The sequence below is a fragment of the Neopelma chrysocephalum genome, unplaced genomic scaffold (assembly GCF_003984885.1).
Source record: "Neopelma chrysocephalum unplaced genomic scaffold, ASM398488v2 Primary Assembly neopelma1_42b, whole genome shotgun sequence".
In the NCBI taxonomy this organism is placed as follows: Eukaryota; Metazoa; Chordata; class Aves; order Passeriformes; family Pipridae; genus Neopelma; species Neopelma chrysocephalum.
The window spans coordinates 6,009,814-6,037,767 of NW_020897701.1; the positions used below are offsets into that span (position 1 = coordinate 6,009,814).

The 27,954-nt window shown below is 40.3% G+C and overlaps 1 protein-coding gene across 1 annotated transcript; it reads right to left on the minus strand.

Annotated features, from left to right (window-relative positions):
* Window positions 1-6,000: 6,000 nt before the first annotated feature.
* On the minus strand, window positions 6,001-26,418 carry HADH (hydroxyacyl-CoA dehydrogenase). The gene is made up of 8 exons (XM_027677063.1): window positions 26,268-26,418; window positions 22,901-23,029; window positions 21,530-21,687; window positions 16,676-16,802; window positions 12,570-12,659; window positions 11,551-11,623; window positions 8,280-8,396; window positions 6,001-7,239 (listed from the first exon to the last, which is right to left on the minus strand). The coding sequence occupies exons 1-8, from the start codon at window positions 26,394-26,396 to the stop codon at window positions 7,121-7,123; spliced, it is 942 nt and encodes a 313-aa protein (XP_027532864.1). The 5' UTR covers window positions 26,397-26,418; the 3' UTR covers window positions 6,001-7,120.
* Window positions 26,419-27,954: the final 1,536 nt, after the last annotated feature.

Sequence of the window (27,954 nt, forward strand, 5' to 3'; positions counted from 1 at the left end):
CTCATGCTCCTTCCTCAAAGGACTCACACAAGTTTCTTAAGGTGCTTAAAACATTATTTGGGTGCCTAACTTTCACTGCTCACTCTCTCACAATGATGTCACAAGAGCACCCAGATATCCATCCATGAGCAGTTGTGATAACCCTTTGACTCAAAAGAAAGTGAAGGGAGGGGGTGAAGAAATCAGGAGACAGTATTTTTTTGGACTGTGAGAAGCACAGTCTGATTGCTACTGTCTGAAATTACTAATTAGCAAGAGCAGAATTTTGTTGCTGCAACTAATAATAATGGCCAGTCTTCGCGAACGAAGATTTGGGGAAAGGTCTTTTACCTTTCCAGCCTGCGCAATGGATTTTTTAGGTGAGACACAGCCTGTGCTGAACTGAGCCCACCCTTTAATCCTAAGGTTCATCTGCCGGGGCCAAGCAAGCTTGGACAATGGCAGTGAGGTCCTCAGGATGTAGGTTTGTTTAGAGTGACCTTCTCATAGATGGATGGCCTCACAGGGCTAACGGGCTCCATCTGCCCGGGGGACTGGGATTCGAACCTGGGTCGCAGCGGTGAGAGTCCTGCATGCTAACCACTAGGTTGCAACTAATGCTGTTCAAGAAAGTAGATAAAGAGCAAACAGAGGAGGAAAATGATGGAAGCTGTTGTTTTCTTTCATATTCTCTCAAGAACTGAAGGGGTGTGGGAAAACTTGTCATTAAAGTCCATGCCGATTCTCTTCTAATATTCCCCATTATTTTGCAAATTAGGTTCAAGATTTAAATAAAACTAGGACTCCCAAAAATCAGGTTCTTCCATAAAAACTTCTTTAAGTTCTGAGAGGGATTTCAGTGCTGAGAAGAAATCACTGGAAGCTAGATGCCTCACCTGCTTAGACATCCTGGAAAACATCACTAGGCTTCCAACTGAAATAAAAGGCTTTTAGAAACTTTACCCTAAATTGCAATGAAGAAAGAATTGCAACATCAGATGCAAAGAACCCATTAGCGCTCTTGACATCTTCACAGAAATAAGGACTTCAAGCAGTTGCCAGAAACACTTTACCTTTTACAACATCTTTAAAGAAAACTAAAGAAAACTTTAAAGAACTAAAAAGCTTGTGAAATATAAATGCAGTATATTTACACCTGCTTATGCTTACAGTTTTGTAGGATTCAAAACAGCAGCTTTCAAACAAAGTTACTGTAAAGTAGTTGAAGATTCCAAGTTGAGGCCAGGGCTTCCTTCCAACGGCTGCAGTGGTCCAATCTGACTCAGGGCATCACTGCATGCAGAGGAGTCAGGGAACAGAATGGTCCCTCCATTGGATCACAGACTGCTGTGTTACCTACACAGGTCCTGCCGCCAACAGAGCAAAGAAGATCCACTTACTGTAAATGTGTGGTTTTACCAATTTCTATTGCACAAATGTTTAATAGATCCATTTTTGTATGCAGGGATAATTAAGGCAAAAAAAGGGGATTTTATTTGGTGCTAATTCACCACATGCAAATTCCAGCTGTTTACTGTAGACCCACCACCAAGCATACACTTCTTCCCACAGCTCATCAGAAAGCCTCTTGCTGGTGAAAGTGGTTAATCCACAACATTTTTGTTGCTGAAGCCAAGACTCCAAATGGGGGGTTTCAGTTACTAATGACAAAAAACTTGCATTCTTTAACTAGTGAATACTGTAAGGGTTTGTCCATTTACAGAAAACCACCCTAGAAGTGGTTGCTGGCAGAAAAATTGGACCAGAATAGAAGAAGCTGTTACCAGGCAGGACAGAGATGCACGAAGCAAAGCAGCAGCAAACAGGCTAGGAAAAAAATCCTGTTATCTGGCAGCACGGAACAGCCAAAGTAAGCGACAAGTTCCTTAGTGCCCGCCAAGCAAAAGCCTTGTGCTAAAATATCCTCCTGTGCCCTGGCCAACTTACAGCATCTGACTCCAGGCTGGAAACAAAACTTGGCCTTACGCCTCACTGTGATGTCTCATGCCACCATGTTTCCAAAAGAAACAGCTCCTTTAATAACTAGGTTTGATGCTTTGTATTATTCCTGCCCCAGAAGCAACTAAAACTTCCAGCCAGCATCAGAGCTTTATGGTTCTAGTTTCTCTGCAAGGAATACACTGCTGTGAGTTATTTGCAATTTACAGAAAACCAAATAAAAAACCTCTAAGGGATATAAGAGAAGAGTGAATTGAACAAGTGCAAAGCTGCTCCATGGGCATACAAACCTAAATCTGATTAATATATTATCAGTAACAACCCCTGACATCATCACAGACAGTTCTGTGATCATATACATTTAATTTAAGACTCTGTGTAGCACTGCATTTATAAATGAAACAGTATACTTGATAGCAAATGGTATATAAAAAGTGATTTCCGTTTTGATGTGAACTTTTGAGAAGATCATAAAATTCAAGGCAGATCATTCTACAAATCATCTTTACAGTTACCAGATTGTGGCTCTACTTAACCTTTCTCTAACAGAATTCAGAACAAGCACTTCCCTCTGGCTGTGAACAACAGGAAAAGCTACTGAAGGAACATATAACATGAAAAGATCTAGCTCTCTAAAGAATCACAGCATCTGCTTTTGCTCCTGGTCTCAGCTCTTCCAAAAAGCACAGCGAAAAGGCATCATTCAGGTCAGTTTTACAATTGCTCACATGGCTGCAAACTGTAGTGAAGAAAAATACAGAGATGTGGGTCACTGCTGTGGTACTAATAAGAAAAGTAAGAATGTAGCACCACAGCTACAGGTGCACAGCTACTATTGCCTCTCTTGAAAAAATGAGCTCCAAAACTTTCAGTAGTAAATTTTTAGGGAAAGTTGGCCTCTACAAACTACAAAAACTGCTTCTGGTTTGCCCACTCTTTAAAGCCACTTGGTACTGTGGCTTTCTCTTGACTCAGAAATAACAAGCATGCATTAAACATTGGCAATTAGGTGCTGACAGCTTAACAAAAATTATTAGTATGAACACTGGCAATAACCATCAGCTGTGTATCTATAACAATGGACACAGGCCTGCGGAGCAATACTCTGAGACATGGAAAACATCATGGTGCTACACAGTGGATGCTTACACAAAGAATTCACTAGAGAACTGCAAGCACCTGTAGTTTCACACACATTTTCCAATCTATCTGCAAGAAGGATTGAAATAAATGAAATAAAAAAAGTCAAAAGTGCCTTCCCAAAGCAGCAGCAGAAACAGCACATGCTTCCTCATGGCTGGTCACAATCTTTATTTTTTTTCCCCAAGGAACAATGCAATCCCACCACCTTTATGCTACTACACTGCATACACCCAAATGACTGCCCTCAGGGATGTTGGGCCTCAATAATGCACGGGATTACAGTACAAAGTAACCCAACTGAGGTTGTTGCTAGTACCTACATCCTCCAGCACCTACCTTTCTGGTCACAGGAATACATTACATTGTGTAATGTAACTCATTTGCAGACTTTACTGACCAAAGCCTGGCACAAAGTCAGGAACACACAAGACCTTTTCAAACCAAGACCACCCTTGGGGCACTAAGGAGGCAAAACCAAAACAAAACCCTGAATCTCACTGAGAAGCCACTACCATGCCTTTCAGACATGATTCACTGCTGGAGCACAGGGCTGGTAGTACTGGATCTCATGGCTCTGAAGAGCCCATGCTAGATGCTGAAGTTAACTTCTGTCTAACTGGTTTTTGAAGGACATTTGCATTGTCAGCTCAAAGCCCTTGGGTCAGATGGCTTGGGAGACAAATACAACTAGTCTAAGAAAGAAAAAAAGACAGATTTCCAAGTTATTTTATGCAGTTTTTCCATCAACCCTTCTTTCTATTGTGTAAAATAAGGCATAAGTTCAAAAAACTCTCATCTGGACAGAGCTGGGCTATTCACTTCAAGACAGCTACTCATTTCCAGGGACTAAACTTCCATCAACAGAAAATTAATATACATTGAATTATTTGGGAATGTGGTTTTCCCAACTAAATTCCTACCAAAGTGATGTTCTGCAAGTCCCCAAAATGAAGGAAGGAGGAAGCAACAGATTCCACTTTCCATTCCAAATTCAAATCCATACTGCAAGTTGACATCCGTATCTTCCATGAAAACTACTCTCCTATGGTAGTACACTGGAAAAGCTCAATGACTTGCAAACACAGATGCAGATTCAGAACTTCAGGGCATCTGCACTTAACAGTGCAGCCGCTACTACCGACCCACATACAAGCATTTTTGTGTTCAGTGCCATTAATGGAGAATATTTCATTTGTTAGAGCAAAGCCAAATTTTAACTTCTACACACCCAATTCCTCTTCAGATCAAACTTCATTGCTACCTCTTGCACTTTATACTTCATAAGCCACTCATGCAGAGCACCCTCCTCCAGTGCAATTAAGATTCTGCTTTCAACTCCCTCTGTAAAGTGTGCTGTGCTCTCCTCCCCAGCCGCGTCAGCAGCTAGGTTGACCACAGATGGAGCATATTTGGCAGCTGAAATGACCCAGATGCTGAATCTGGAGCCATCTTCCCAGCTGCAGTGGCTGGGCTCATGTCCGACTCCTCAGCTGTTAGCTGTCAGGCTGCCCTTGAGCTGTGCCAAGCTCAGATCTCAAAGCTTCGACTGAATCTGTGAGGCCTGCTGACAGGAAGGATAACACAGACTAAAGGTTTTAAAAGTAGGCAGTGAGACAAACACCCTTCCCTCCTTTCTCTTCTATCCCTCATTTTTTTCCCACAATCTCTTTTCTCCTATTAATAAAAATTCAGGAAGAGCTCACTGGTAAGAGCAGGTCCAATGTAACACATCCTAGTCTGAGGTACTGACCAGCAGGAGATTCCCCTTTGTCAACACTACGTGCAGTGGAAGGTGACTCATGTACCTCTGTATCAAGTCACAGCCCCATGAAAGGGCTGGGAAATAATCTTTACTGAGGAAAAGGTGGTGACAGACAATTCCTTCATTTCACTACCTATTCTTTAGGCACCCTAGAAATCTTTAAACTATCAAAGCTGTAGAAATTCTTCGATTCAGGAGGAACTATTTAATATCCTACTTCTGACCAATTTCCTCACAACTCTGAACCTTAAAAGGGACTTCTACATTCTCCATGCCTCCCTACCGAGGAGCAAAAAAAAAGGCTTACCTTGATTCAATGGCTTCAGTTACCACTATCTAGATTTAGGAAGAAGTATTTGAAGTTTTTGCCCTCGTCTCTGCTCATCCTGGCACAGCACCCCACGTGCTGATAAAACAAACCATTCCCACCCACCAGTAAAGTACCTCCACATGGCCTATTTGCTACTGAGAAAAAGAAGTCTCTTCTCAAATAGCAAGTCAAACTTAAAAATGCCTCTATTTCAGGTTTCTTGTATGTATTACATATACACATACTACATCTGTTAGAGCTCCTGAAAGGAAAACGCTGTTTTAGAGAAAGCTTATTTTTCTAAAATATCACATTTAATAGTGAAAAATATTTTCCACATTTAACATTAAATAGCCTATGCCTTGCTATAAACCTACCCATTTCCAATTTAAAGATGATCTTCCAAGTAAAGGGAGCAGTAGCAAGTTAATTCTGCTTAAATGTTTTCTTAAAAAACAAACAGCATTTTTTAAGACACAAGAGTAACACACATTTCCATTTTCAATTACTACTGAAAACAATAGTATTGAAGCTAACTTTACCCTGCAGCACTTAAAAGTCACTAAACTGATCTACAGGCATTAAGAACCTTCAAGTCCATTTACCAATATATTAGTAAAGAAAAGAGACTCTGCAGTACCATTTCTCTTACCCTTTTCTTTCAGGACAAGCTGCTCAAAATCAGATGACCTGCAATTAGGATCCAATAAACCAAAAAGTTTTATTCTCTACTCAGAGATTTCTTGTGTGATCATGTGCAAGGAAATTAACATCTGTCAGCCTCAGTTTCTTTATATGCAATCTGAATTAGATGATGGAGGAGGGAAAAAGAGGCAACTTGGCATTAAATAATTATTCATCATTTCTTTAATTAAAAAATACATATGTAAGCACTTTGTACACAAAGTAAAGGAACATTACCACTCAGTTGAACTGGAACACCAACCCTCATGCCCACTTGCTTTGCAGTATTTGGAATAAAGACAGGATTTGATGAGCTCCCACCATGGACAAATTCAGGCTCCACTAAGCCCCACGGAAATAAAGTTGCAAAACAGAAGGTGCCTCACACAGCCAGACACACGTATTTGTTTACATAGCACAGACTCCCAGCTGCAATCCTGAAAGTACTCAACTACAGTAGTAGTGTACTGTGTAAAAATGACACTTTAATAAAGTCAATTTACAGGACTTGAGAAAACATACAGAAGCTTTCACCAGCTTCCTAGCTTAGGCCCTTCAGAATAGAAATCACCTAGAAATCTTCATTTTCGTTCTACAGCACCTAATAAAAGTAGGCCCTCAACTGCCACCTGAATATGCTAGAAAATCCCAACAGAAGTGATGAGCTCTGCTTTTAAATGCTGTATTGGGAACCTTCTGTCTGGGTCACAGCCTGCCATTGTGGGATTTTTTAATTTATTTTTAAATATGACTTTCAAAAAATTATTGTCCAAGGCACTGTAATTTACACCTACAGATTAGCACTGCACCTAAGAAAAACCTAACAAAACAACTTACTGCCTTTCCGCTGCTACGTTTGCCAGTGTGAAAAGAGACTGCCACCCAGTGGACTCCATCCAAGTACACCAACTGCAAGCCATGACATTCAATACAGAATTACTGAAAATTTTATTTTTAAGAAAGTGAGGTTATTTTTAGGATATTTCCCATCACTGAAATAATGTTTCTAATAGATAAATTCACTTGTCATTCCGTACTGCACCTGAAAAAATTGACATTTCATGAAGGCACTGTATGTAGAAAGCTTTTCAGAATTACAAGAAAAAATAATCTACCAAATCAAGTTTTGACCATAATTAGCTAGTGCAATCACTCAGTTCAGAGGTGGGTTATGTTCTAAATGCACCTTGTGCCATCCTTGGGTAGGTTTAAACAGAATTCACCGGTAATATGGCAACGCTGAATAGCACACAGATAGTTTAACACCTCTTGAGGTGTGGAATTCATTTGTATTTGTAAAATCCTTCTCCAGTCTTCTTACCCAGCTTCTTTTCTGCTACCAGTTTATTCAGGAGTGGGCTGGGTGCAAAAAGAGGATTGTTCGGCTCTAATGAATGCCATCCTGGAAAAGAAAGGAAGTGGATGAATTAGTAACAGTTCTGTTTATATCCAAAGATAATAGAGATCTGCATCTCCTTAGAAAAATATTCAGAGGTCAGAAAACTGGAGGAGGTCTGGAACTTATTGTAGATCCTCTGAGACCCTTCAATGCAGCTTCATAAAGCACAGATCAGTGCTGATGATTATGAGCAAATCTATCCATTAGTCTTTAGGCATAGTGTACTCTGAACGCCTTATAATCTCCAGGACTGAGGATTTTTAATACTTTAAAAAAATTAAGGAGAACTTTTGAAACATAGATAAGTACAAGGAAATAAAACAACAGCTAGCTGAAAAGAAATTTAAGTGCAAAGAAATTCCAAGTTGAATTTCTACCTGCGAAAGACACAGTAAGAACAATGTAATGCTACTCCACAGTATTAACTAAAAGCAAAAGAGGTTTCACTGAAAATGCCCTTTTCAAAGTGACATTCTGCCTTGGAGAATATTTAAGTTGCTCATTCAAAAGAATACACCAACCATCAACAAGCCATCACCAATTATGTATGGTTTTTTTACTGTATTGACATTCATCTACTTAGTAACTGAAGTGAAAGGGAAATGATTTACTTATATCTTTTGAGGTATTTACTGCATTTCCTATTAATTAAGAATGAAAACACAGTTGGTAGAAAAAGGATAAGGAGTCTCAATATTTGTTGCTTTTCATCAGAATTTCTTACCTCCAGTACATGTCTCTCTTCCCCCTGATTCTTTTTAGTTATATAAAGTATCATTATTATTATTATTATTATTATTATTATTTTCCAATGGAACTCGATGAGGTCAGCAAAACCACCACTGTGTACAAAGGGTACAAGCATGCAGTACAAATGCTGTACTCACACAGCATTCTGAGCTGAATTCTCATTCCTTTCTCCTGAACAGTTAAAAGGCTATGCCATAAACATTCAGTTTAAGTAATTAAGAGTCACATTTGCATTAGAACATCTACAGTGTAGCTAAAAAGGGGGAAAACAGAACAAAATAAGCATGCAGTACCATCTATAATGTATTTACTGGTATCCAACCCAACGTAGTCCAGCAGTTCAAATGGACCCATGGGATAGCCAGCCCCAAGCTTCATAGCAACATCAATATCTTCCTTTGATGCATCTCCTAGAGAAAAGATTGACAGTTTGATGAACAGAGAAGATTCTGCATCTACTTGGCACCACTTATAAATAATTAACAGGGTGTTATTTCACCCTGGTGCAGCTCTTCACAGAAATCTCTGCATGTTTCAGAGCCACAAAAACTAGAGTCAGCATACACATGTGGAGCATAAAGCTGAATCTCTCACAAAAAAAAAAAAAAAAAAGCCCTGCAGGCCTGCTTTCTATTTTTCTAGCTTCCTCCTGCCTTTCAATACAGATCACTATGCTACTTATAGAGCCACAGCTACTGTGCTGAACCTCTCAAAAAGACTAAAGGAAGAACTGGTCACTATGAAGAATCAAGAGTTTCTTTTAGAGGCAGCAGAATAGGTAAGTAAGGAAATGACTAAATTTCATCTTCATGAGATCAGCAGCAGCTTTTGAATGATGCAAAGGACAGAGCTACCCTTACTCTACAACTGCCAGAAGACAAGTGATATCCAGCTGATGGATAAGGCAGGCATGGAGAGGGGAACAGTAGCAGCTGAGTAGCATGCTTAGTTACAGCAGCTTTCACTGGAGGATATCTCGCATTGGCCTTGTTAGCCACCAGTATGCTTGTAACAAATGTGGATAGAGCCTTTCCCAGATCTTCGTTCGCGAAGCCTGGCCATGATCAGAGATGGTAGATAGGAGAGACCTGAAAAGACTATGCAGGTGCAGTTAAATTTGTGAATTCTGCAGTTGTTAAAAAAAAAGAAATTGAAATTATCAGAAATTTATTACTTCTACTTCAGTGTGTGCCTATAAAAATAGAAATCCTGTATTGTCACAGTTAATATTCACCTCATTCTTTTCCTGGGAATACATATTTTATACTGTCATCAAAGCAGATGCACCTCTACTGCTTAATTCTAATACATATTTTGATAAAGACAGTGTACCTCTTTGCAGATCCTGTAAAAAATGAAGAAGTTATACAAACCCCAGAGGTACTTGTTAAGTAACCTCCATGCTCAATGCGTACAGGCATTCAGGGTGTCCAAAAGCTTGGCAGACATAGCCTATGCAATTTATATGCCTAAGATCAGAGATTCTTAGAAATAAATTTACAAAATCTCTTGTAAAGGCAACCACTCCAGTGACAGTTCTATATGAAGTAATAATTTATATACATCTCCCTTTACTCTTTAAAGCTGACAATGTTTGGGCTTTTTTAAAACCTCATTTTATTTCTGGGAAACCTGAAAAAGTAACCTTACTTAATTCTAACATAATTTCAGTTCCCCAAATTCAAACACGCCTAAATCCTCAGCTCATTTGAAGTTGATGCAGGTGTACATACTTGTTCTATCAGCAGATTTGTCCCACTTTGTCAAACTTAGGACATGGCCACCTGACAGTATATAGTTTCACTACAATACAATCAAAACCAGCAAAAGGACAAGCGAGGGTTATACCCCTAATTCATAATAGTATCTCCTAGTATAAAGCAGACTCTATATAAACTTGACTGCTTTTTAGTTTTTCCACTAAGAACAGGGAAGTACAGACCACCACATATTATAATATGCCCCCTGTTTAAACCACTGTTAATATACTAAAGGTATTCTGCCTATGCAGAAAGTGCACATTTAAGTGCAGCATGAGATTGTGTATAAATAAAAACTCAAGGACTGGCCCAATACAAAGGTATTTCAGTGCTTGAGGTTGCCAGGAAAGAGACACAATTTCATTCTAATGTGGATGACAATCTGGCTCAACTGTCTACTCTGAGGATTAACACAAAGGATATGGTAAAAATTTAACCTGACTCAATGGAAAATATGAATTAAAAGACAGCCATCGGTCTTCTCAAAACATCAACCAGCTTTTTAAATAGACTTCATTAAAAATGCACAAATTAACTTTAACAAGTTAGGAAATATCCTACTGTGGAACAAAATACAAACAGAATAAAGATTAAATCGAAATATTGTTTTGCTTAGCAGAAACCAGTCAATTTTAACATACAAACTCAGTGACTGTTTTTTCCTGCATTTAATTAAAAGTTCTGTTGTTTCCTGAAATATGCACAATGATACATGTGACTTAACAAAGGCACCTCTTTTAAACACAGTGAAACACCCATACGCTCTATTTAAAACTGTGACTTTCTCTAAGAGAATAATGCCCCCTCACATCCATGCCTTTGCCTTTCAAGTCACTAAATTTTCTCTTTTCTCCCTTTGAGATGTAATTAGGTACATCTGTTGATGGATAAACAAGTAGTGTTGTTTTATTTTTTTTTTCTGGAGATCAAACCACTTCTTCCATGTGCTTTAAAAGAGATTTTTAATATTTAAAGCATATTAGGTGAAATCCTGAAAATGGAGTGCTTTCATCTGTAAGAAAACAGTGATTTCAAAAACAAAATGTTTCAAATGACATTCTTAGTATCATGGCAGTATGAGCAGAGCACTTGAAATAAAAGCAATTACACTCTGTAATTTCCTCTTTATCCACTACATTCATTACTGGCTTGTTTTCTTTTCAAAACAAGTACCAATGCTTTGAAAAATTCAGTGGTTCTTTGGGGATTAGTGATTATTTCTACCTACCCTCAGAATCAATATAAGAGAGATCAGCAGTGAGACGGGAGTTCCAGAGGAACCTATGTCTAAAAAAGGACATAGAATTTTATGTGGCAATAGCTGAGCCCAAATCACTTGTATGCCAGTACCATAGTGTGACACTATTACACTACTTACCTCACCTGAAAATTGGTGGTTTATTTCACAAGCCCCATATGAGTGAACTCAGGAGAACTTTGCTAATGGTCCCATAATGGGATTTTCAACCACTTTTATCAATGCCTCTTTGGACAGAGAGAGGAAGGTTCCTGAATAGTCGGCAAAGGATATTTTTACAATGGCATTACACTCACTTTGTCACCTCCAAGTCAGAAACATTTTCCACCACCAGGAATTTCCCTCACAAGTAACTACTACCTTCCAACTCCTCACAACCTAACATTTCAAAGTGAAGGCATACTGGCTCATATTTGAAGTTCACTATTCACTTCCAGCCTTTAAGATCTGAAAGTTTTGAGGGAATCTCAAGGCTTTTCTGAAGTGACATAACATTTAGTAGTATTATATGTCAACATTCCCTGAAATCAACATCCCAACAAATACCTCTCTCAAAAAGTCGAACAGCTTCCATCATGTATGGCACCAAGAGACGGTTTACAATAAACCCTGGAGTATCCTATGAAAAATAAAAAAGGGATTCTAAGTACACATTCTTTACCAGTACTACACTCAAACGCTACATGACAAATGAAACAAGTGAACGAAGTGTATCATCACTTTATGATACTCTCTGAATTGTATTTTTCATCTGATTTATCTGCCCAGTATTAAAACATAAAAGATGAATTTCACAAACAAGGAATAGCACATAAACATTCATCATGACAAAGAACAGTAAGACTACTACAAGTCCAACTCAATTAATCTTAAAACAATTAACGTGGCCAGTTGGCAAATGTCTTTTCTTTATCAAAATTCTGATGATGCCATTTCCTGAAGGATAGGAGAAGAGCATTTCTTCTCTAATAGGTTTTTTTGTGTGTGTCCACTACCAGAAACAGGCTGTGAAACTCAAGGCAATAGCTTGCATAAAGCTACCCAGACCACAACTTAATGGATTCAGAAAAAGTGTGCTTAGGAAGCAGGGTGTTACTCTAGAGAAAAAAACCAAAGCTGCAAAGCTCTTAAGATTAATTTGTGTCTCGTTACTGCAGTCTTAAGAAAAGTTTGGAATGAGCACACACCAGAGAGGATTCATCCAACTGCCTCACAGTACAAGAGGCAACAGTCTTGTCTCCAGCACGGCAAAAGATGAGTTCTTGCTTAAGCTCTCCAGTCTAGGCTTTTGCAGGAATTTAAAAACAGACTCCAAAACTGTAAACCCTGATACTTGTGAGTTTTGCTGCTCTAGGCAAAATGTCTACAGTCACCTGACCTTTAAGAATTTGTGGTAATTACGAATGTTTTCTTCATCAAACTGTTTTTAATAGGGAAGAGAAACTGGACAAGAAGCAACCCGGAAATTCTTGAAGTGCTCTTACATCCACTAAAACCTACCACCTTAAAATTAACAGTCTACAAGAACAGACCCTCTGAACACTGTACAGTCAAAACATACTCACCTTACAACTGACAGGACTCTTTCCTACTGCTTTACTGAAATCCATAAGAGATTCAAAAGTCTTTTGACTGGTCATTGGAGTCCTGATGACCTGGGCAGAGGGAAGGTAGAGAGAGAATAAGCATATTTATGAGCAGAAGCTCTCTCATTTCCTCTCATCCCCATTACAGCAATGATTAAATTGTTATCTAGAACACTATTCAAGAAATTAATAAAACATTTGTTTTGCAAAAAATCTTCAATGGATATAAATTGGATATATATATAACAGACACAGAAATCCATTTTAAAGATAGATACAGCATTTTGCACATTTTGAAACTGTGCATTTCTCTAAGATACTTTCCCACTCAGCCACTATAGATGGGTGGTAAAAGGGACCATCCTTTGGAATCACACTTAAGAGATTATAGTATAACAAAGCAACTTTAAAAGCTACATAGTCTCTGTTGTCTTGGGAAACACAAAGACATCACTCCAGGGAACCATATGAACAGATACAGTTCCTGATATAACAGCTTATAACATCTACCCTGTGCCCAATGTAAACACAACAGACACTCATTTCTAAAGAAAATTTAAGATCTATCCTGCAACTTTGTGACAGCCCTGTAAGCTTTCCAGTACTACGTTTCCATCTTGATTTTCTTCACAGCTGAGTCTTCTGTCACACACAGTATTTTCTATACTTCACCACCACCGTTCCCTGCCCCAACTCCCACCTCCCCAAATAAAAAGTAACAAACAAAAAAGACAGATGTGCAGAAGCTGAACTGGTTGTAATATTTGTGTTGAAACCAATCTCCATGTGCAGTAACCTAAAACTGCTATACTAAGTACGTAAGGTTGACCTCCTTATTCATACCATTAAGTCATAGAATCATTAACGTTGGAAAAGACCTCGAAGACCATTGAGTAAAACCTTTGACCGAACACCACCATGTAAACTCAGCCATGGCACTAAGCACCATGTCCAGTAATTGCTTGAACACTTCCAGGGATGTGACACCACCACCTCCCCGGAAGCCCATTTCAATGTTTAACCACACTTTCAGTGAACAAATTCTTCCTGATGTCCAGCTGGAACCTCCTCTGGCACAGTTGGAGGCCATTTTCCCTTGACCAGTTGCTAGCTGCCTGGAAGAAGAGGCCGACAACCACCTGGCTACAGGTAGTTGTAGAGAGTGATAAGGTCACCCCTGAGCCTCCTTTTGTCCAGGCTAAACAACCCCAGCTCCCTCAGCTGCTCCTCATGTGACTTACCCTCCAGACCCTTCACCAGCTTCACTGCCCTTCTCTGGCCCTGCCCCAGCACCTCAATGTCCTTCCTGCAGTGAGGGTCTCACAACTGGGCACTCGAGGTGCAGCCTCAGCAGTGCTGAGCACAGAGGGACAATCCCTGCCTTGGTCCTGCTGGCCACACTATTTCTGATTCAAGGAAGGATGCCATTGGCCTTATTGGCCACCAGGGCACACTGTTGGCTCATGTTCAGCCACTGTCAACCAGCACCCCCCAGGTCCTTTTCCACTGGGTTGCTTTCCAGCCACTCTTCCCCCAGCCTGTAGTGCTGCATGAGGTGGTTGGGACTCAAGTGTAGCATTCGGCACTTGGCCTTACTGAACTTCATACCGATGGGTTTAGCCCATGGGTCCAGCCCATCCACATCCCTCTACAGAACCTTCCTACCCTCCAGCAGATCAACACTCCCACCCAGCTTAGTGTCATCTGCGAATTTACTGAGGGTACACTCAATGCCCTCATCCAAGTGATTGATAGCAACATTAAACAGGACTGGTCCCAACACAGAGCCCTGGGGAACCCCACTATTGACTGGCTGACAGCTGGATGTAACTCCATTCACCACTACTCTCTGGGCCCAGCCATCCAGCCAGATTTTAACCCAGCAAAGAGTACACCTGTCAAAGCTGTGGACTGTCAGCTTCTGCAGGAGAATGCTGTGGGAGGCAGTATCAAAGGCTTTACTGAAGTCCAGACAGACAACATCCACAGCCTTTCTCTGTCACAGAGAGATTCTCCCCCATTCTAATAACTGACATAAGGCAAACACAAAAAACCCCACACCAGTTAGGACTGAGAAAAAGGCTTGTTTCACAGCAGAAAAATTAGTGATCTTTGATATTTGATAAAAATATCTGCAACAGTTTCAAGAATGAGTTTTTAATATACACTTCGGAATTTTGAAAAACTAGCACCAGCTTTTTTGAATTATTAGAGAAAGAAATCCCCTCAAAGCTGTGTGCTTTCTGAGCATGAGATCCACAATCTAGGAAAAGAACAGATAATACTCAAAAGCACTGCAGATTTGTGACCCATGAAGGACAGCTTCCATGAGAAATGACTGGCAATTTCAGTAGTATCTTTCATAGTTTTGGTGATTCTCTTGATTTTTCCCTTAATTGTTTCAAATTGAAACACCTGTTTTACATAGAAAATGTTGTTTAGAGTGTTTGCCAATGCCAATCCTCATTTACAGTAGTAAACCTGAAACAAAACCAAAGCTTTAAAAAGTGTATTGATTTACTAATATTGGTGCCTTTCTTCATCAAGCCACTGAAAGCAGAGGCTCTGTGTTTTAAAGTTCTTCAAATACTATTCATCAACTGAAGCGACTCTGGGGCAGGACATAAGTCATGTGAAAAACCTCAAAATTATAAAGATTGAGCACAGCAGTCAGACAGGGACTCCTTGGTTTTGGTTTTAAAAAACAACAATAGGTATCTTGTATTTTTCTAATCTCACACATAACTTAGTTTAGATTTCTCAAGACTATGATTTGTTTTAGGGTTAAGATATAGAACACTTCATTCACAGAAATAAATTACTGCCAACAAGTCCTTCTTGGTACAGAAATTAATAAAGTCTACGTTAGCCTAGGGAATTACGCTAAATATTTTTGTTATATCTGACAAACTTATAAAATTCCTCCCTTTCCTTCTTACCACATTTCTCCAGAACACTTAGTCACAATACACAGGATGCAATATTAAACTAAAAAAAAATTTAAAAATCCACCTGGATACAGAATTCAGTGAGAGAGAATTCACATGTGTCTGAGCACTCATCAGACAACCATACTCTGAATCAAATTTGTTAATTTCAACCAAAAGATTCAAGCATTCCAAAAAGGAGAAGAGGAGAACGATACATTCAAGGACACAGAGCAAACATCTGCATAATATATATTTTACTGGGAAACAAGCAAAAACTATAATAACGTGAATCTTGGGCATTCAAAATGGAGGCACAACACATTTGAAGTGTTTGTCACTAAAGCAATACTAGAACTAATGGCCCATAGGACAGAGGAAAATGATTTAAAGCATACTTAAGGGTATGAAGTACATGAAACTTTGGGGCAGAGTGGCCAAACATAACAATTTATTTCCACTTACTCTAGAGTTTGTAAATTCTAGTGATCAAGGTCAGCCACAAGGGGGAAAGGTGAGAAAAAGAAGAGAGACCTGTTGTTTTGTCTGCAATGCGACCCTTACTTTGGAGGCTCAGATAAACTCTTATACTGGAATGTTATTCTACTCTGCATTTCAGTATTTTTAGAAATCACATGATGTAGCCAAAGAGAGTATATTTAGAAAAGACATCTGAAGAGTTATGTAAAAACTTTTTATGCTTCCTTAAAGGCTGAGAAATACTGTAATACTTCCAGACAAAACACATGAAACAAACACAACTGACTTTATTTCAAAAGTGACAAGACAGTAAGATTTAATTTCATGTAATTTTCTATTGATTCCTACTGGTAGCAGTAGTTCTTAATTATCAGCCTGCCTGTGTGCCTAAAATGATCACTGCAAACACGACCTCTGTTGGCAGTTCGGTGGAGGACTCTGGAGCCTCGAGACTGAAGGAGTTACCTCTGTCTCTTCAACCTGCCCCTCAACAGAAACTGCACCATCCTCTTATCAGTAGAGGAAGCTAATTCCATATCAGAAGAGCTCCAAACTGAGATCTACTCTTTCATCTAACTCAAGTCTCACTGATGACAACTGCATTGTTGCACTGCAGTTGTTATTGTGATGGAATGTGATCATAATAACCACTGTAAGAAGTGGCCCTAAGGCACTTACCTCCACAAGCTTCATCATAGGCACAGGATTGAAGAAATGGAGACCCCCAAATCGGTCCTGCCTGGTGGTCGAGTTAGCCAAGTTTGTGATTTGCAAGGATGAAGTGTTGCTTGCAAATATCGTATGGCTGGAAACAAGAAATATATGGATTGCATAAATGACAGTAGGAGAATGATGCGCTAAACAGAAATAGACACTCACTGGCTAACCATACCAGAATCCTCAGAAATATTCCTGCAGTTTATCACAGTCCTTTTGCTGAGGTGTGAGTACAGCCACTGCAAAGACTGTGTGAGTTTCTGACTGTCAAGGAAGTTTGTTGAATACATTTATTAGGTGCTGGGAAAAAAGACTCTGAAAGTAGAAAATTTCTTTTAACTCCCCACATACATTCCAGGTAACTCCTTCAGCAATCCTGGAAACCTAAGGGTAATTTTTTTGTTAATCATTTACACATCTATTGAAACCCAATCATTTGCCATGTTGAAAATGCACTTTGGAGCTTTAAGGAAAATTTGGAATCTACTTTTTTATGTAATGATCAATGGTAGACACAATGAGCAAACCTGCCACAAGAGCAAAGAGCTGATGGGAAACAAACAGAGAAAAGGTAAAAACCACCATGCACAGGACACTGCAAAGGATACACAACGTGCCAAGAATTTTAAGACTTACATGAAGTCCTTTTCCAGACATAAACCAGATTTAATAACTGCAATTTATAATGGTTTGGTTTGTGGTTTGGGATTTTTTTTCCTCAGAAATATGTCAAAACCTCAACTGCCCTGCTGTAATGACATCACACCAAACACCTAAAGAAATGGCTTTTTCTTCAAATCACAAAAATCAGAAAATAAATTAGAGATGAACCATATCTTCCATTCTGGACTACATCCTACTGTCCTTTCAAAAAGTTATCCTACCAGACTCATCAAATGTTAACCTACATTGACATTTTGCTTACATTTCATTGAGATATAATTGAGCTTCACGACAGAGCTTTCAGAGAAGTTATGTCCAAGCCATGGGAACATCTTATAGTGGCATTAAAAGAAAACATTCTGGGACAAAAACACCCACATGGTTTTCCATTGTTTATTATGTTCTCTTTTTCGTTATAGAAAAGGAAATAAAAAAATCCTGGAAGTTCCTGTTTACTCTTCTCACAAATATTCTTTTCTTATTTCCCCATCATAAATGGGCCTTATATTTCAAAGTTTGCAAGAAGCAAGGTCAATGCATTCGAAAGTCACTTATCCTCACCAAATGTTTGCCACTGTACATAAAAATTCAAATATTCATATAAAACTTAATCACACTGATCTGTGTAATGTAATTATTGCTAGGTTTATATCTGAGTTCAATTAAGTAAGAAATTTTACCTCAGTATCACTTCTTTGGGTGAATACTTGTAGCCTCACACAATATAAAGCCTTGGGGGGAAAAAATACATTTGCACTGTGTACACGGGCATTTTATTAACACTTTTTGCTCTGACCAACAAATTGATTTCAATTGAGTTTAAAATAGAATTTTCATGCCTCTTTGACTTAGAATTACATAATCCATGCTTCGGGTGGCAGCAGAGTTGGAAGGCTTTGGAAAGCAACAGTACTCGTGAAGCCATAGCAATGCTTTTCCAGGCACCAGAGTGCTTTCTCCTGGTGCCATCTAGTGGGTCTGAGGAAGACATCAAAAACAGAGCCCAACACGAGTGAAGCAGACCCTATCAATAAATCTGACTCTTACAGCCCAGCTCCCTTACAACAGCAAACACTGAACAAGACTTCCTTTGTAACAGTTTTATAACACATTGATTCTAACACAGTGAACAGCTGGAAAACTCAGCCAGTTCTGAGCTGACTTCCCACATATAAATATAAATACTAGACCAAGAAATGTTGATGGGCATTCCCACACCCCAGACATAAACAGAAAGCAAGTACAGAAGCGCTCTTAAAGTGGATACCCAAAAATTATTTTGTCATGTTCATTATGACCCTGTTTGGAAAAGTGTTGCAGTGTTTAAATAACTAAAAGCCACAAAGAACTTGGGGATATCCTACAAAAACCCTTGCCTGATCTTTTCATAATGGAAACAAAAAACTGACTCAATTCAAGAAAAGGAAAACAAAACTGAAGAGGGGGTAGGAATGCTTTATCCTGCTCTGAAGAGGATGACCATGTAACACAGTAACAATTACCATGTTAGGAGGGTGAGAATAACACCGAGAAGAACAGAATCTACTCAAGGAATTTTGCAAAGCTCTAAGAACATAAACCACTACGCTCTCAGACTGAGGGCATCCAGGAAACAGCATTCACCATTTCACCTGGACAGTTACTCAGATAAGGAATACCTCGAGTTCCCCATGTGCTTTGGGGTTGCCACACTCTTCTGGCTCATTACACTTGTTCTGAAGATTTAAGGGAAATTCACTCCCCATTCACAAATACAACTTCTCTCAATAAAGAACAGCTTTTCCACTCCCTTACATTAATACATCCACTCTCAGAGGAATTACAGTTCTTTTATAAGAAATTGGAGGAGGAATTAAGTTAATTGTGCTTTGTTTTTTCAATGCAATGCTTTGGTTTTGTGCTGTCCCCAGACTTATCTTCATTGGAGAGGTCATCATGGTGCAAAAATGGGAAAGGAACGAGTAGCTGTTGCAGCTGAGGAAACATATGAGACATGAAATAAAGTGCAAAAGAAGGAAAATGCAAGGTTTCACACAGCTTCTGTTTCAAAGGCAGAATTCATCATCTTGTCTGAGCAACTGTAACACACAGCCCTTTACGTTTCCATCTGCTACCATCTACCCCCATGGTAAGTCCTGAGATTTGAATTAAGGCGAGTCCTCCCTCCTCAGAAGCCTGGTCTTTCACGGTCTCTGCCTGTAACACACACTTCAGAGGGTCATCAATGCCTAAGTCCTAAGACTCAAAGCTATCTTGAAACAAATCCTGTCTTCCATATCAATTAACCATAAGTCCACCACCCTCACTGAGCATGACACAATAGTTAGCCCATCTAATATGTTTACAAGTTTTGAACTATTCAGTCTTAGCAAAGGCTGTAGAACATCTGCACTGACAGGGAGAGCCTTCCATTCCACCACAATGCCGTGTGGCATGAAGGAAGTCTACTGCTTCCTTCTAACGCATGGAAAAATACTCACTAGACATTTCTGCCTTTCCCCACACTGCTCACAGGATCTGCAACTCTATACTTCTTACATAATTACAAACTACCCTTTGTATCCAACAGCTAATGTTTTAACACTTGGCTACTAAATTTCACTATTTTACCGGTTTTCTTTCTTTCATCTAGGCTTTCTACTGCAACCCATATTCTTCGCCATTCACTCTACTTTTCTTTATCCTACATGTAAGAGATCCATATGTTTATCATGATTTCCAAATATCCTTTTAAAAGGAAGCCTTCTTGTCTAGTCATTTTTCCCAACCCTGCAAAATCACGTCTGATGCAATGGGAAGGAGCATATCTGAACAACTCCTAGTATCTTTTAACACTCTGTAATGTAAAATTTGATGTTTTAAGGCAGCTATGCTGACAAACAGCTCAGTCTTACGAAACATAGCCTCGGGTGTTCCAAACATACATATTTTTAAATGAGGCTCCAAATCCTTCTGCCCACATTTCCTTGCTGACTGGTTCTAAACAATTTGCTATTTAGTACAGTCCAACTTTCTCATTAAAGACTAGGGCACCTGCTGGTCTGTTTTTACAAAATAGGCCCAATCTAATCACTACAAGGTATTCTCATAATTGCCAAAGACAGCTACTTACTTCTGAGCGTCAGATTAAGAGTAATGGCAAGTTACCCTGTGCTCAGTACATGGTTGGTTGTGATGATTTATTGCTTTCAAAAGTACCAGGTGATTTTAACTACTGAACATACGAGAAAGGCCAAAAAATCTCCCCAGGCTGAATTCAACTAATGATAACATCTCTTCTCCCTTGACATTACATTCAAGCCACAGCTTGACTAGTTGACAGGTTTAGCTAGACAGTCTAGAATACCTCTTAGTCAATACCCTCAGATTTAGCTATACCAGTTAAAATTTCAACCTGCAAGCAGTCAAGGTCTTGTGATCCTGAGTCATCAATTACAAGGCTCAAACTTCTGAGACTGCATGCTCAGCTTAAAAGCATTTTTAGGTTTGGATACAATTCAACAATAACTTCAAACAGTTATCAGTTACAGTTCAAAGAAAGTTCCAGGGACTGTAACTGAATGAGTGCATATTAAAAAATTATTTACACTTTTATACCACACAATAACCAGCAATGTTCTGTTTCCAAACTCTTGTATATAAAGTAAACTTGGTTCACTTAAGACACTTTTGAGATGACTGAGACTTACGGCTAAGAGGCTGAGAGTTCTTAAAACTTGTTCATGCCAGGCATGCTAAAACCAAATATTTTATCATCCCAATTCCCAATTTAAACATGGGAACAAGAGGTTAAGCATAACCCACGTGTACCAGAACAAGTTTATTCTACTGTTGTGCATTTGCAGTTTGATTTAGATTTGAACTATGGCCAAGTAGATGGACAAGCTTCATGACCAAACATACTTGGAACCACAACACGTTAAGCAATGCAACAAGCAAAAAACCTGGTGAACACACCTATGAGTGTTTGTAACATATGCACCTGGTACAACAACTATTCCACACCAACATGATGGTCTGGAGTTAGTCCAAGAGAAAAAAACCCCTGGTTTTAAAAAAAAGCAGCTAAGAAAATAGAGAACTAACATTAAGCACAAAAACACCAGAAACAATGGTCTAAGTTTCAAAATGTAAAAGGAAAAATACACATACTCTGGAGCAAACTTATCCAGCCTCTTGAAGAGTTCATTTTTGACTTCCAGGTTCTCCACAATGGCTTCTATAACCAGATCCGTGCTGTGGACTACTGCTGCTGCATCTGTGCTCGTTGTGAGGTTCTTTAAGGTCTTCTCAATGAACTCAGCACCAGCCTGAAACATTTCCAAGAAGTTATAATGTCTGTTTACAATGACTTAATTTACTTTTACATGAAAATCCCCTTATGTGCTCTGAAGTGTTTTTGAGCCGCCAAAAATGCAGGCAGTCTGCCACATTTCCAAATCAGTGAGCAAGTCCTAAGTGTGTAGAGATACAATGCTTTCCACTGACAAAATTTTCCTAGTCAGTCAAATCTGCTTTGAAGCAAATAGGAGACCTTTGAATTAATTCTTTTAGGAAGACCATTTGCTGCAGTCCAGTCTTCAGGATAAGAGTCTGACTGATCAACTGGTTGGTCAATCAGTAGCTACAGTTTCAGTGCAAATGCAGGGGAAAAAATGTTTTTTCACTAATAAATCCGACAATTGTTGACACAGTTTGTGAGGACAAAAATCAAACAGAACTGCAAGACTTTTCACCAAGGGTAAATGGAGACATAGTACAAGGAAAAAAAAAAACAAAACAACCTGCATGGTAGAATACAATGGTGTACAAAACCCACAAGCAATATGTGGACAGTTTTCCTTTGTATTAAAAGACTCCCCATAATTATGTATGTATATATGTATGTATGTATGTATGCTCTGGTTATCTTGGTACAAGCCCTTTTCATTTCCTTTGTCTGCTGCATCATTTCTACTGGCAATCATCAATCCCAGTATACATAACGTATGTTAATATGTATCAAAAGAAGAAATTAATCTGCTGTGGAATTTAGAGAAACAAGAATAGTAACAAGTAACCCTTTGGATACAAATTTAGATGCATCAACTACTCCACAGTGGCTTGCTCTATGTAAGTCTTACTCAGCAATGTAAATGAACAGTATCTTATCATCTAATTCATGTTACTTGCACTCTCTTTTCCTTTGCAATAATCCTGTACCCAAGTCTTGGGGCCAGGGGGGAACCAACAAAACAAAACCAAAAGAACAAAAAAACCCACTCCTTACTAAGGTATTAAGACAATTTTGTTACTATTTGCTTTTGGATAAAATGGGTGCATTCCCAGATAAGACATCTTTCAACCTCCTTAAATTAAAAAAAAGGAAAATCAAAGTTCTTCAGTACACTGGAAAAAGTTTTCTTTTTAAGCCAGTATATTAACATGCTCTATAATGCATAACTATAAGCAATATGAGAACTTGAATATGGTAGATTTTACTTTCCTAAGTTTTCCTAGAGGAATAAAGTAGAAGATCTCAACCTCAGGCTTATCTGCAAACTTCTTTTTTGTCACTCTCTTCAAACTCTCCTCAATTCCTTTTGTAGACTTTTTAAGGATTTCATTTGACTGGTCTACTAACACCACCGTGTGACCACTGGCTGCTGCAACCTGAAAGTTAAAAAAAAAAAAAAAAAAAGATTCAACATCAATGTCATAAAAGAACCAACCATATTGATTTGTGCTGGGGCAGACGATACACCAGGCAATGAATTAGGCAAAAAAGACATTGAACCAAATGCACTTTCATAGAAAATCATAAAACCCTGCAGATAGCTGGGGTGGACTAGTAGGAATAAAGGTCTCAACTCGAGAGAAAAGGAAAAAGAAATCCATCTTTGCCCCACGCTGACTGCAGAACCCTACCTGTGCCTAGAGACATCCGAATTCTGCAGCTATGGCAAGAGTTGCCTTGAAAGGAACAAGTGGCTTAGCTGTGATCCTTGTATCTTGTAAGGAAAAAGGACTGTGTAGACCAAAACTGGAATGCTGGCAGGGCGAACAGGTGGCACAGGGTGCCCTGTGTTCCCAGGACATAGTGACAGCTCTGCTGTCAGGCCATGAGCACGTGCCTGCAACAACTGGAAGTGAATGTTTGCCACTCCAGGACTCTGCACAGACCTGAAGGACCTGCTATATCTCCTTACTACATACTTGGTGCAAACATTGGCTCAGCTACAGACAGCACTACTGGGTTGTCTTTTTGGTTGGAATTTAAATTAATTTCAAACTTATAACATCACTATCACACATTGCATCAGCATATTAAAACTCATCTGTTCATTATCTGTTACTTCACTATTCATTAATGTTCCTCTTGCTAGTTAGCAACAGCCTATCTTCCCTTTCAGAATTCTTGAATTAACAGAGCTTGTAATATAATAATTGTATAAAATGGATGTTAAAACATCGTTCCACTGATGGTTTTTAAAGACACAACTTCAGAGCTTTCCTTCTGCAATCTTCTACCTTACATCTAATCGTATATGTAGAGATTAAAGACTCTCATGTGGCCACAAGACCTACTCCAACAAAGCTAGCTGAAATGAAAAATACAGAGATATCTCATGAAGAAAAGCATGGTGATATTCTCATCCAATTTGCCTAACTAATACAGCTAATAAAGAAATGTCAGACTGCCTCTGGACAGCAGCAGTAGAGCTTTAACAAGGGGTCAGTCAGCAGACGGGCAAGTCTTCATCCAACTTTTTTCCTTTTATTTTCACTATAGCTATTTCATAAAAACAACTGGATAAAAACCACTTAAACCAAGTTTGGACTTCTAACACTTTATCTGTTGCTGATCATTTGTACTGGTACAGCAAGACCCTTCAATCTTCAGATGAAAAATCAATACCAAGCCCATTTGTAAGAAATGCTTCACTGAGTATCCATTTATGAAACCATCACTGACCAGTTGGTGAAAAATCCTAGAAAAATTAACATCTGTTTTCCCCCCATAGTTACATGGACAGGAAAGAAGAAAATGGCAAAAGATCATACCATCTCCTAGCAATTCAAACACACACTTGCCTAGATTCTACTACCCCATGATCTTAAGAATGCTAAATAAGAAACATGAGTGCTGGGGAGTCAATTAATGCTCTTCTCATGCAGAAGTACTTTTCAAGTGGCAGAATTAGAAATTATAAACTCATGGCTTTCAACCATACATTTTAGTATGAAACCATTTACAGTATGAATAAGCAAGGAAAGAGGAGAGACAATTTCTTAAGTGTACAACAAGGGAGAAAAAGCAGCTTTATTAACAGGGTACAGGAGAGACACCACTCAGTGTTATAATCATCTTTGCTTTGAGATAATTCTGGATTGATGAATTGGAGGCAGATGGTCAGCAAAACAATCCTTGGTCCTTAATAGTGGTAGCCTACAAACCCTGTTATTGCCAAATACCAGACATATTTCTCTTGACAAGCCGCTCTTTGAAAATGTGCAGACTAACAGAATATGAAGATCAGCTCACTTTCCCTGCAAGATTATAAGCTTTGCATAGTGTGCATCTTCCTCAAACATGAGAACAACTTTCTTCAAAGTTATTCTTTGATAGTTCCTCTAGTGGAAGCCTCAAGCTCTAGCATCAAGATACAGAGGAGTGTTTTTACCAGACAAGTGAGAAAACAACTAGCTAATTCCTTTGTAAAAGAAAAAGCAAACAAAAAAACCCCTCTGTATTCCTCCTGCTAGAGATTTGTCAGGAATGTAAGATATCTTCAGTTCTGAGAAGGAAACTAATTAATCCATTAAAATGGAGAATTGCTATTTATGAGCTCCAAACTCACCATCAGTTTCCATCTGGGGATGTTTGCATACTCCCCTTACTCTTTATGAAGTTTGTGAACTACCCTGGTATCTTGGGCAACAGGCTCTTTCTTTGAATTAAATAAATATCTAAATTTTACATCACTGACAGAACTGTTCAGTTTTATGTCCTAAAGCTATCAAGTTAAAGGTGAATTTGAAAGCCAAAGGCCTGAGATTAAGCATTGGGAAAATAAGCCCTATTTAAATATTAACCACTTCATAATTCTGCAGATGACTGACAGCTAAATGCCCATTTTAGCTGCTGTATTCTACTTGCATTCACCTGATCTGCTCCCTTGGCAAGTTAGAAGAAGCTTCTTTCTTGGACCAACATTTTCACATATTATCATACGCTGTCTGGTTTACAAGTAGTCCACACACTGTTTTAAGAATCACCTTAAAGAAATTAAAATATAGACCCTGGCTATTCTTGCCTATTTGTCTGACCTGAAGAAGTGTGGATTAGCAACAGAACAAGAAGTGCTAAAGTTGGGCAGCACCGGTGCAGCAATACTTCCCACTCCCGCTCCGCAGCAATCAAACCCAACCCAACCCTGACTCCGCACAAGTCTGGCAGTGGAGCAGAAGGGGCGCGTCCCTCCGGGCCCGCAGCGGCCCTGCCCCTCGGGATGCCACGGCCGGGCCAGGGCAGCCACTGCTTCCCGCACAAACACAGCCTGGAAAGCCACAGCACGGAACAGTCTGAACACGAACTATAACACACTCAGATAAGCGGGAGATTTTATTTTGTTTCGCTGCGCTTTTTATTCGTGTCGGTCCGCCGGCGGACCGCTCGCCCCGTCCCGCCCGAGGACAGCGCGGGGCGCTGCACCGGGGCCGGGCTCAGCTCCGAGCGGAGCGAAGGGGCCGCCAGGAGCAGCAGCGCGGGGGCTCCCCCGCCACCGCGGCCCCGGCCCCGCTCCGGCCGCACTTGCCGAGCCCCGGCCGCCCCGCGGCCGCCATGGCGCCGCCGCCGCCTCCGCTCACCCCCGCTCGCCCGCGTCCAGGCCGGGCTCTCCGCGCTCACCTGGGCGATGCCGGCGCCCATGAGGCCGCCGCCGATGACCGTCACATGTTTGATAACCAGCTTCTTGGCGGCCGCCGTGGCGGCGGCGGAGGAGGCGGCGCGCACGAACCGGCGCGTGGCGAAGGCCATGGCGAGAGCGCGGAGCGGGCGAGCGGCGGGGCCGGGCCAGGCGGGGCCAGGGCTGCGCTCCGCCCCGGGGGGCGGTGGCCGGGTCCGGCTGCCCGGCCGCGGGGAAGAGACGCGATCAATCTTTCACCTACGCTACCTCTGATTCCTTAAGAGGAGTCAAGCAGCGACGCGGAGGTCAGAGCTCCCGCTGGCCCCCGGCTGGCGCTGGGCCGGCGGCGGCTGCGCTAATGCCCGTCCTTTGCCACAGAGGTCACCGTGCTGCCTCCTCAGCACTCACCTTGCTGTTGCCGCTGCTCATGTTCAGAGTCAATGGGATTGGAAAAGACCTCTGAGATCACCGAGTCCACCATGACCGAACACCATGTCAAACTAGACCATGGCACCAAGTCTTTCCTTAAACACCTCCAGGGACTGACTCCATTACCTCCTGAGCAGCCCATTCCAGTGTCTAATCACCCTTTATGTGAAGAAATTCTTCCTAAAGTTCATCCTAAACCTCCCCAGGTGCTGCTTGAGCTTATGTCTTCTTGTCCTAGTGCTATTTGTACAGAAGAGACCGAGTCCCACCTGGCTACAACCTCCTTTCAGGCACTTGTAGAAAGCTACAAGGTCTCCCGAGCCTCCTTTTTCTCCAGGCTAAACAGCCCCAACTCTAGAAGCTGCTCCTCACAGGACTTACCGTCTCGGCCCTTCATCAGCTCCCCTGCCCTTCTCTGGACCCTCTCCAGCACCTCAATGTCCTTCCTGTTCACATCATTAGAAGCTCTCTCTCTATAACAAGTGTTTCCTGACTAGAAGGGGATTTTATTTCCAGGCTAGCACAAGTTATATAGTAAACAACAACAACAACAAAAAATTATTTCCTTTATAAATACTAACAGCTGAATCACATCAGATGCAGACAGACCTGATTTTCCATGTAATTCATTTATCTCCAGAACAACCAGCACTTCAAGTCAGCAACAGCAGCAGCTGACAATACGGCAATTACAGCATATTCTACTTAAGTCAGCATCAAGGTAAACATTAAGCAGCTTGTTTGAGTCAAATAAAAAAAAGAGGGTTCTCATATCTCTGCACTTTGTACCAAAAGGTCAATGCAAAAAAATTCCTCAGTTCCTCACTCAGCCTCACCTGACAGTAGGTTAGGCAGGAGCAGGAAGTGGCTGTGGAAACAGCTTTACTCAAACAGAGACTCAGAGTTACTGTTCTTTGTGTATACAAATGACAGCTGAGTGGGTAATTAATGAATTTCCCTTAAAAAAAAAAAGGCAAAATAAAAAGCACTATGCCAAGTAACCTGCAACCTAAGCCCAGGGTGTAAGACATGATTCCCACATACAGCTGTTGCTCCTGAGTGCCCAGCTTCTAGCACACACCAGTGCTCATACTCACTCCTTCCCCACAAGCACTTCATCTGTCTGCTCCCAGGTCTTCCCTTCTATATATAACCATCTCCTCCCTCCTCCTGGGCCTCCTCTAGGCCAGAGGCCCCAGCTCTCTGTCCTCTACCCCAGGCTCCCCATGGCCACCCCTTTCCCTCTCTGCCCTCCACGAC